Here is an 11,287-nt window from a genome sequence, read left to right on the forward strand (position 1 = left end):
AATTGATTTTTTAAAACTCAAACAAGACACTCTACAAAACAACGTTATGTTCTTATTAATTAAACAAAGATCATTCTTCAAAGTTTGTGATGTACAAAATAAATCTGAATAAGAAAAAATGCATATTGTGTCGTAACAAATGTGAAGATTTTAATGCAGGTCGTAAAGAAAGGGTTAACATTATGATTATCAAATTGATTTGGAGAAACATGATTTCGTTTCAATCAATGTAGGAGTGGGACTTTAAAAAACCACATGCGACACGTCGTATCGACTGACTCCCAAGGACAACAACGCAATCTGTCTAACACAACTGCAGAACATAATTTAAAAGAAATATTTCAACGTTGAACATCTAAAAAACTGTACTTTACATTTTCATAGCTGCTTCATAATTCCGTGAAACGGGTGAAAACTCAATGATCTGATTCAATGAAATGAAAACAAACAAAATATGGGCACTAGTGGGCACCGGCGCTAAGGATGGGCACTAATTGATATCACAACTGAAAGCCTTAACAAATGTGTACTTGGTAATTAAGACGATTAATCGATATTTGTCAATACTGAAAAAAATTTAGATAAAAGTGAACTTTTTGTCTTTTTGTTTGTTTGGGAAGTGATTTTTGAAATTCTAAAACTAAACTATACAGCCCTTTATTGGTTAAAATGTGAAAGAGTATCAAGAAATAACAGACAGAATAATCTGACGACTACAAATAACTCTGTACATGCCTTTATTTAAAACCAAAGATTGGCCAGTGTTCTCTAATCAACGCAAAGCGAATATTCCTATAATATATGCAAACTCAAACTCGGAGAAAACTCAATCAAAACATTGATTTTGTACAGGTAAAATAGTGTTGGGATCCATTGGATTTCGACTAAAAGATTGAACGGTGTGTCTTTTTTACGAAACCCGCCGAAACTCGCTGATAACCATAGCCTCATATTCACTCACGACAAGTGTACACTTTCCTGAGTCTCAGGTTCACTGCCCACAATTGTCTACTTCCCATTACTTTGCCGGATATTGTCGGGTTTCGGCGGGTTTCGGCGGGTTTCGGCGGGTGTCGGCGGGTGTCGGCGGGTGTCGGCGGGTTTCGTAAAAAAGCACTAATTCTTTTTTACGAAACCCGCCGAAACCCAGTCCCAGGTTCACTTCCCAATGGTGTACATTTCCCTGAGTCCCAGGTTCGCTCCCCACTACTTCCCATAACTTTGTCGAATTTCGTCGGGATTCGTCGGGTTTCGTCGGGTTCCGTCGGGTTTCGGCGGATTTCGGTGGGTTTCGGTGGGTTTCGGTGGGTTTCTGCGGGTTTCGGCGGGTGAACAAAAAACATTTTCTAGAATAATCTGTCAAGATGAATTCATTGCAAATTGGATTCAGTAGTCTGATGTCACCCCGCCTGGCAACGGCGGCCATCTTGGTTCTAAACCAAGAAAATCATTACTTTTTATTCTTCATGCTGGCTAGAACTTTTCATATACCTTGTGATCAGAATGTGTAAAGGTCAAAACATGAACAATTTTATGTGTTTTTTTCCCCTCTGGATACGCTTTTATGCTCGCCGGAGAAATATTTCATACGGCGTCCGCCATTGTTCCGATAGTTTAGAGCCAGTGTTACTAAGTTACCATGTGTCATTAGGAAGGAAGTGACGTTCCCACTATTGAATCCTATTGAAGCATTTTACAAATTATTGGTCACGAAATATCTAAGAAAATTACATTAAGGTATTCTTTCACGGATTTGATTTATTATATTCGTTATTATTTTTATCGCGGAGAAAAACTCAATCGCAAGCTCGTGAGTTATTTTGGCCGATAAAAAATAATCATTTAATTAATGCAAACCTATGTAAGGATCCTATATTCGTCTCGTCCTTTTAACAAAACACATACATTTCATCAATGCTTTATACTTTTGATTTTAAAAAAGAATTTAAAAATTGAGCTTTATATAGTGCAATATCCACTAAATGTGCTCAAAGCGCTTTACAATAGTTCCCTGGTCAACAGCAACACTTAAGATGTGGGACGGGACAAGACGCCTGTTAGGCGATATTACAATTTTTCGGAGAAATACAACGCTGTTAACGGTCAGGTACTCATTTTACACCCGAGTACGGTGAAAGAATGTGAGTATAGAGCTTTTTCCCAGGACTCAACTATGCGCCGAGCGCGAAGCTCGAACCAAGGACCTTCCGATCCGAAAGCGAATGTCATACCACTAGAACACATAGCCGTACTTAAAATTTCAGTTTTATGAATAGATTTAGTTGCTAAAGAGTGTTAATACAATCAAATCACGTTCATTACCTTACTGAGCACTCGGTTTGATTTAAATGTTTTCATTCGAGTGCTTGTAGAAATATTAGATTAAAACTTTTATCTATAACCTAATAAATGCGCTTAGCCCTTTTTATGATAGTCCTATTTATGTTTAGGTAAAATCATTTTAACATCCGCCACCCACATTAAACATTCCAAATACAAAATTGCGTGCAATCTTCAACGTTTCTAGTCGAATGATTTTACACCTACTAAGAGCTAATAGTGGGGGGAATTTGGCTAAAACCTTGTTAATTCGGGTTGAAAGCATGAAAATTGGCATTCAGGTTGCTAAGACCCATAGAAAAAACATCTGATATAGAACCACTCTGGCAATCAATCATAACGTATCGGTTTAAGGCCTTAGATTTTACCTATTACAGCTATATTAAACAAGGGAAATAACTGCGTAAAATATATATTTTCTTCATTCATATTCATTGTATTAGGGAAAAGTTAGGCTAAAACCGTGCACATTGGGGTTGAAATTCTGAAAATTTGCGTACAGGTAGCTGAGAGCCGTATAAATAACACCTGATATTGAACCACTCGGGCAATTTATCATAACAGTGCGTTTTTAGCACTTTAATCTTTTTATTATATAGCATTAAATATCCGAGGAAATAACCACGATAATACAATGTGCGTTCTAAAACTTTAAATACACTTGTAACTATTTGCGATAGCTAACTGCTGGTTATTTCGTGTTGTAACTGGTAGATAAAAGAGGGAGAGGGGGGAGAGGGAGTGAGTGGGAGAGACGGAGAGAAAGATGGAGAGAGAGAGAGAGAGAGAGAGAGAGAGAGAGAGAGGGGAGAGAGAGAGGGAGAGAGAGAGAGGGAGAGAGAGAGGAGAGAGAGAGAGAGGAGAGAGAGAGCGAGAGAGAGCGAGAGAGAGAGATCTCGGGTGAGTGAGTGAGAGAGAGAGAGAGAGAGAGAGAGAGAGAGAGAGAGGGAGTGAAGGAGAGAGAGAATTTTAGTCATTACTGTACTGACCTAATACCCCCCCCCCCCCCCCCCCCCCCCCCCCCTCATCTACACAAGTCCGGGCAAGGAAAACCGGACCTTAAACACTTGCATCGGGTGCCGATACATTCTCTCTTATATGAACACTTGATGAGTTTTTGGGACACTTTTGACAATTCTGAAAATAAGCTCCACAGTGGTTTATGTCGATCGTCACATTTGTTGCAAGGTTCTCTTCTATAAAAGTCGGCAAAAGCTCGACTTCTTTCAAGAATTGTGACATCATCATTATCATCATCAGTGACATCTTTTAAACATTGTTTTTTAAGTATCGTGGACGACCAATGTTATGGCAGTTTGCCTCCTGTGCGACTAAATATCCTCCGGCAATAAATGGCACAATTTCAGAATCTTTGATAGATAACGCTGTTTTGCGAATATTTTCTTCCATGTCTGTTGTCATCACAGAATGGAGTACTCCCGATTCCATATTTTTACAAAAAAAGCACGTTTGTTTATTACAGTCAATCTCTAATTTTGAGCGTTGTCTCATTATTCTCTCATTCGGTGACTCCTCCAATTCAAATGACGAAGTTTGGAATTCTTGTAGGGCATTTCTTTTAGATTTATTTAATTCTAATCGCCTAATTTTGTTGGCATAAATTTTGCACAATACTTATGCCATTAACATCGTTTTGTTTTAAGCTTTCAATAACCTCATTTCTTTCTGATGAATTTGAACAAAAATGATACATCCACCTTGTTTTCATCACGAACCAAAGAATTGAATTGTTATAAATCTTCAAAAAGAGTTTCATAGCCTTGCCCTTTGTCATACCTCCTCGACTTAGAGGGACATTCTAAACGGTCTGTGTTATCTTGTTGGCATATCAAACACTTGTCCCAGTCTCTGGGAGCAGTTCTTTTTGCCATTGTATGTGTATCTGAAATCATGCAAACGCATTCCTTTATTAGGCATATGCAATATTCTTTCATCTCTCTCTCTCTCTCTCTCTCTCTCTCTCTCTCTCTCTCTCTCTATATATATAATATATATATATATAATATATATATATATATATCTCGCTCTCTCTCGTTCCATCGTCAGCAGGCAAAATGTGTGCAGTGCCTTACATAAGGACACAACAGTACAAATAGAACATTGTCCCATTGTCCCCATGCGGTAAATACCGTAAAGTAAATAACTTGTCACAAAACAGCATCATAGTGGTTGATGATGATGATGATGATGATGATGATGATGATGATGATGATGATGATGATGATGATGATGATGAGGATGATGATAATTATAACGTTCTTATATGATTTAAGTGATATACAGACTCTTTACTGTCATCAAGTTTGACGGAAATAGGTTTTAACTCACGTAAAATGATTATAGCAGTATTTTTGGAAAGAAAATAAGAAAGGAGGAGGGGAGAAGGAGCACTGTCCTTTGTCAACACCGGTTATCGGCATTTATTGAGCTGTGTTCTGCTAGTCTGTTTTGTCTACCCCTCTGCCCGTCCGTTTTAGAGCAATTATACTTATAATTATACTTATTATATCAGATGCAGAAAAATCTCATATTACAGGATATTGCTCGCTTGACGTCCTATAAAACAAGTGAAATTGAATAATATTTACGATTACATAATTTGTATGGTCCGTGAATCGAAAGTAAAGGAAAGGAAAACATCCGCTTCGACGCTAAAAATAGTCACCAATGGGACTCCAAAGAATGACGTAAAACAACCTTGGGTAGGCTTGCCTCAAAATGTTTACACATTAAAAATGAAAGACATTTTGGTCGTCCATTTCAAATTTTCCTGAGCTTAAAAACCTTGTATCTCAACTAATACAGATCTCTCAGAGTGATTCTATATCATAAATTATAGGGTTTTTCATATTCTATACAACATATTATGTAACTTCCATGCTTTCAACCCCGATTTGCACAATTCAAGGGATTTTGGACCTAATCCCCCTACTGTAATCGCAAAGAAGTTGCCTAAACATAATGAGCTGAGTGACGTCAACTTCCGTTCGATTACCATCATTGCGAACCCATCTATTTCTATACGTAGGTAAAAAAATATTTTAAAAAATTAAAAAAAGAGCTTTATATAGCGCTATATCCACTAAATGTGCTCAATGCGCTTTACAAGGGGTCCCTGGTCAACAGCAACATTTAACATGTAGGACTGGATATGACGCCTGTTTTGTGATATTACAATTTTTCGGACAAAGACAACGCTGTTAACGGCCAGGTACTCATTTTACGCCTGAGTACGGTGAGAGAATGTGAGTAAAGTGCCTTTTCCAAGTACTCAACTATGCGCCGAGCGCGAGTCTCGAACCCAGGATCTTCCGATCCGAAAGCGACTGTCATACCACTAGACCACATAGCCACACGGTACCAATCGTTTTAACTCTCATTATAGGAAAATCGCCACATTTGGCACAACCATTTTTCTGATTCAAATTTCTCTTGTAAGTACATCATAAAACTTAAAGAAAAGGAACGGTGTGTTAAGCTAAAGAAATTATATATCGCAAGAATGTTATTGTTTTTATGTCTGAGTGATAAAAAACATATTTTCGTGTTACTTGGTTTTGAAGTTTTGGGGAAAATCCTGAAAAGGGCTGGTAAGGAGAGGGTTAAATGCATAATAATAATAAATATAATAATAATAATAATAATAATAATAATAATAATAATAATAATAATAATAATAATAATAATAATAATTAATAATAATATTAATAATAATAATTAATAATAATAATAATAATAATAATAATAATAATAATAATATAAATAATAATAATAATAAAATAATAATAATAATAATAATAATAATAATAATAATAATAATAAATAATAATATAATAATATAATAATAATAATAATATAATAAATAATAATAATAATAATAATAATAATAATAATAATAATAATAATAATAATAATAATAATAATAATAATAATAATAATAATAATAATAATAATAATAATAATAAATAATAATAATAATAATAATATACTTTATTCACCCAAAACAAAATTAAATTCGTTTACAGACGTGGCATGCATGAAAATACAAGAGGCGTGGTTTGCTGTTTTTATAATATTATCATTCATTCTCTTCCAGTAATCCCAGATATTGTAAGGAAACAACGTTACCACTTCATCCTCGGACTCTGGCATGAGCATGTAACGTCCAGTCAGCTATACATCACAGTCACCTCACCTTCTACGACCCCTGTCCCCATAGTTCTGTCTGTCCGCACGGAGGCGACAGGAATGGTAGACAAAGAAAACGCTGTGGTTTCTGACGGCGTCGGCTACTACAAGTCCTTGGAAATTTTATTGATAAAAAATACTTTTGTGTTTATTTTTTATTTTATTATTATTATCATTATCATTATTATTAATGTGTCAGGAGGATGTCCCTTCTATACCAGCAATTTACATTGACAACAAAGACATAGAAGTCAATGATCACTTCACATACCTGGGCACAACCATCACCAGCAACCTCTCATTTGATGCAGAATTAGACAAGCGCATCGCCAAAGCTGCCGCTGTCATGGCACAACTGAGCAAGAGACTGTGGACCAACAACCAACTCACTTTGAATACCAAATCGAAATACCAGGCTGTGAATCATTTACCCTACTGTATGGAGTAAAACCTGGGACAACATAGGGCCAGACAGGAAAAAAAACCGCCGGGGAAAAATTCCAAATCCGTTTTGACCCGAGTTTCGGCATCAGGTGGCAGGACAGACTCACAACGGGCGTGTTAGGAAAGAGCGAACCCCCTTTTCCATTATGCATCTCATGCTCTCCCAAGGGACGTTTGAGTGGCTTGGCCCTAGGGGGGGACGAGGGGGGCGCATACCCAAAGGCCCTTTATTACGGGCCCTAGCTTCGGGGGACGGGACCAACCGCGCTTCTATGATGTCTGCAAACGAGACATAAATTGACAGGCACCCGCCTCAAACACCGGGAGTCGCTTGTGACAAACCGCAGGGGCTGGAATATCCCGGTGATGGAGGGAGGGGAAGGAGGTGAGGAGGGGGAGAAAGATGAAGTTTGAGGAGAGGGAAACAAGGAGGAAAGAAAACGGCCGTCCAAATCCCCAAACACACAGTCAAACCTATGGTGCAACAATTCGGTAGGAAAATGCCGGCAAGGATTGGCTGCTGGGGTAAACAACCGGTCCCGTTTTGCCTCAACCGGACTGTTAAAGCCTAAAGTTTTACGGGGCGGAAAAAAAACAAAACCATGTTTTCTGGAGGAAGGATGCCTACATCATCATTATTATTTTTAATTTTTATTATTAAATTATTATTTTATTATTATTTTAAATTTTATTATTAATTATTTTTTTTTTTATTTTAAATTTAAAATTATTTTATTATTTTAAAATATAATAATAATTAAAAAATTAAAAATATTAATTAAATAATATAAAATAATAAAATTTTAAATAATTAATATAAAATAATAATGATTTGTGGGCATCTTCTCGTTCAAGGACGGTTTGCGCCTGTATGATTTAGTCTCATCGTCCTTTGAGGAGCAACGACGGGGTGTGACTCAGCAGACCAACCCCTTGCATGGCAGTCTCTACGCAGTTGTTGCAACATAGTTTGACTGTGTGTTTGGGGTATTTGGATCGCTGCCTCTCTTTCCTCCTTTCTCCTTTTCCTCAAACTTCATCTTTCTCCTCTCCTCACCTCCCTTCACTCCCTCCATCACCGCATATCTCCAGCCGCTGCGGTCGTCGCAACGACTCCAGGTGTTTGAGGTCGATGCCTGTCAATTTAAAGGTCTCGTTTCGCATCTTCAGAACGCGAGTTTTGGTCGCCGTCCAGAAGCAGTTACCGACTTTATGTCTTTGGGTATGCGCCCCCCATCGTCCCCCCTTATGTGACCAAGCCTCTCAAACGTCGCTTGAGAGCATGAAAAGTACTGAGGGAGTTCGTTTTCTAACCTGCACTGATTTAGTGAGTCTGCCTGCCACCTGAAGCCGAGAACTCGTCGTAGACAGCAAAATGGAAGTTTTCCAGGGGTTCTCCTGTCTGGCATAGGGTTGTTAAGGATTCACTGCCATACAGTTGGCTACTGAGTAACCATGCCTGGTTACTCGAGTTTGGGGATTCAAAGGAGTTGGTTGATTGGTCCCCCCCGTCTCTTGCTCAGTTGTGCCATGACAGCGGGCAGCTTTGGCCCATGCCTTGTCTTAAATCGCATCAAATGAGAGGTTGTGGTGTGGGTTTGTGCCCAGGTATGGTGAAGTGATCATTGACTTTATGTTTTTTGTTGCAATGTAAATTGCTGGTATAGAGGGGACATCCTCCTGACACCAAAAAATTAAATTTAAAATAAAATAATGTAAAAAAAAAAAAAAACATGAAAAAAATAATTTAATAAAATATATTATTATACCGTATTCCAATAAAGGACTTTGTAGTACCGACGGCCCGTCAGAAACCACGCTTTTCTTTGTCTTCCATTTCCTGTTCCCCCTCCGTTTCGGAAGGGCAAAATATGGGGACAGGGGTCGTGAAGGTGAGGTGACTGTTATGTATTTGCTGATGGACCCTTACTGCTCCCTGCCAGAGCCAGGATGAAGTGGTAACCTTTTTCCTTACAATATCGGGATTACGGAAGAAGAAGAATGATAATATTATAAAAAAAGCAAACCACGCCCTTGTATTTTCATGCATTTCCACGTTTTGTAAACGAATTTAATTTTGTTTTGGGTGAATAAAGTATTATTATTATTATTAAATTATTATTAAATTATTATTTTTTATTATTAATTTATTAAATTTTTATTTATTTTTTATTAATTTAATTATTATTATTATTATATTATTTATTATTATGAATATTATTATTTATTATTAATTATTTTTATTTATTATTTTATTATTATTAATATTATATTATTATTTATTATTTTATTATTATTATTATTTTTTTATTTATTATTTTTTTTATTTATATTTGTATTATTAATAATATTTTATTATTTTTATTATTTATTTATTATTATTAAAAATTTATTATTATTATTATTATTATTAATTATTATAATTATTATTATTATTATTATTATTATTATAATTATTATTATTATTAATATTTTATTTTTATGCATTTAACCCTCTCCTTAACCCCCGCCTTTTAGGATTTTCCCCAAAACTTCAAAACCAAGTAACACGAAAATATGTTTTTTTATCCTCAACATAAAAAAAAATTTAAAATTCTTGCGAAATTAATTTCTTTTTCTTAACACACCGTTCCTTTTTTTAAGTTTTATGAAAGTACTTACAAGAGAAATTTGAATCAGAAAAAATGGGTTTTTGCAAATGTGGCGATTTTCCTATAATTTAGAGGTTAAAACGATTTGGTACCGGGTTTTGGGTATTTTGGTTTAGTTGGTATGGGGCAGTCGCTTTCGGATCGGAAGATCCTGGGTTCGAGACTCGCGCTCGGCGCATAGTTTGAGTCCTTGGGAAAAAAGGGAACTTTACTTTACATTCTACCCCGTACTCAGCGTTTTAAAAAGAGTAACCCGGCCGTTAACAGCGTTGGGCTTTTTTCCCGAAAATTTGTAAATCAAAAACAGGGCGTCATTTCCATCAACATTTAAAAGTTGGCTGTTGGGCCAGGGGGCCCCTTGTTAAAAGGGCATTTTAGCCCCGATTTTGTGGATATGCGCTATTTAAAGCTCTTTTTTTTAATTTTTTTAAAATTTTTTACCTACGTATAAAAATAGATGGTTCGCAATGATGGTAATCGAACGGAAGTTGACGTCACCAGCTCATTATGTTTAGGCAACTTCTTTGCGATTACATAGGGGATTAGGTCCAAAATCCCTTGAATTGTGAAAAACGGGGTTGAAAGCATGGAAGTTACATAATATGTTGTATAGAATAATGAAAAACCCTATAATTTATGATATAGAATCACTCTGAGAGATCTGTATTAGTTGAGATACAAGGTTTTAAGCTCAGGAAAATTTGAAATGGACGACCAAAATGTCTTTCATTTTAATGTGTAAACATTTTGAGGCAAGCCTACCCAAGGTTGTTTTACGTCATTCTTTGGAGTCCCCTTGGTGACTATTTTTAGCGTCGAAGCGGATGTTTTCCTTTCCTTTACTTTCGATTCACGGACCATACAAATTATGTAATCGTAAATATTATTCAAATTTCACTTTTTTATAGGACGTCAAGCGAGCAATATCCTGTAATATGAGATTTTTCTGCATCTGATAAATAAGTATAATTATAAGTATAATTGCTCCCAAAACGGCGGGCAGAGGGGGAGACAAAACAGACTAGCAAACACAGCTCAATAAATGCCGGAAAAACCGGTGTTGACAAAGGACAGTGCTCCTTCTCCCCTCCTCCTTTCTTATTTCTTTCCAAAAATCTGCTATAATCATTTTACGTGAGTTAAAACCTTTTCCGTCAAACTTGATGACAGTAAAGAGTCTGTATATCACTTAAATCATATAAGAACGTTATAATTTCATCATCCCCATCATCATCATCATTATCATCACATCATCATCACTCATCATCATCATCATCAACACCACTGATGCTGTTTTGTGACAAGTTATTTACTTTACGGTATTACCGCATGGGGACAATGGACAATGTTCTATTTGTACTGTTGTGTCCTTATGTAAGGCACTGCACACATTTTGCCTGCTGACGATGGAAACGAGAGAGGCGAGAAAAATTTATATATATTTATATATATATATATATAAATAAAATATATAAAGAGAGAGAGAAAGAAGAGAGGAAGAAGAGAGAGAGAGAGAGAGAGAAAGAAATTGCATATGCCAAAAAGGAAGCGTTTGCATGATTTCCCGATACACATACAAGGCAAAAAGAACTGCTCCCAGAGACTGGGAAAGTGTTTGATAGCCAACAAGATAACACAGACCG

General features: G+C 36.3%; 1 protein-coding gene across 1 annotated transcript in view; it reads left to right on the forward strand.

Moving 5' to 3' along the window:
* Nucleotides 1–11,287, forward strand: part of LOC144959570 (uncharacterized) — a gene marked incomplete in the record, with an annotated part of 36,439 nt that overhangs the window by 7,918 nt on the left and 17,234 nt on the right. The window contains 1 exon segment of the mRNA XM_078892189.1: nt 6,458–6,665. Coding sequence (XP_078748315.1) covers nt 6,458–6,665 — 208 coding nt within the window.

The sequence above is a fragment of the Berghia stephanieae genome, chromosome 14 (genome assembly GCF_034508935.2).
Source record: "Berghia stephanieae isolate SIO BIC M18660-M18661 chromosome 14, UCSD_Bste_1.3, whole genome shotgun sequence".
NCBI lineage: Eukaryota > Metazoa > Mollusca > Gastropoda > Nudibranchia > Aeolidiidae > Berghia > Berghia stephanieae.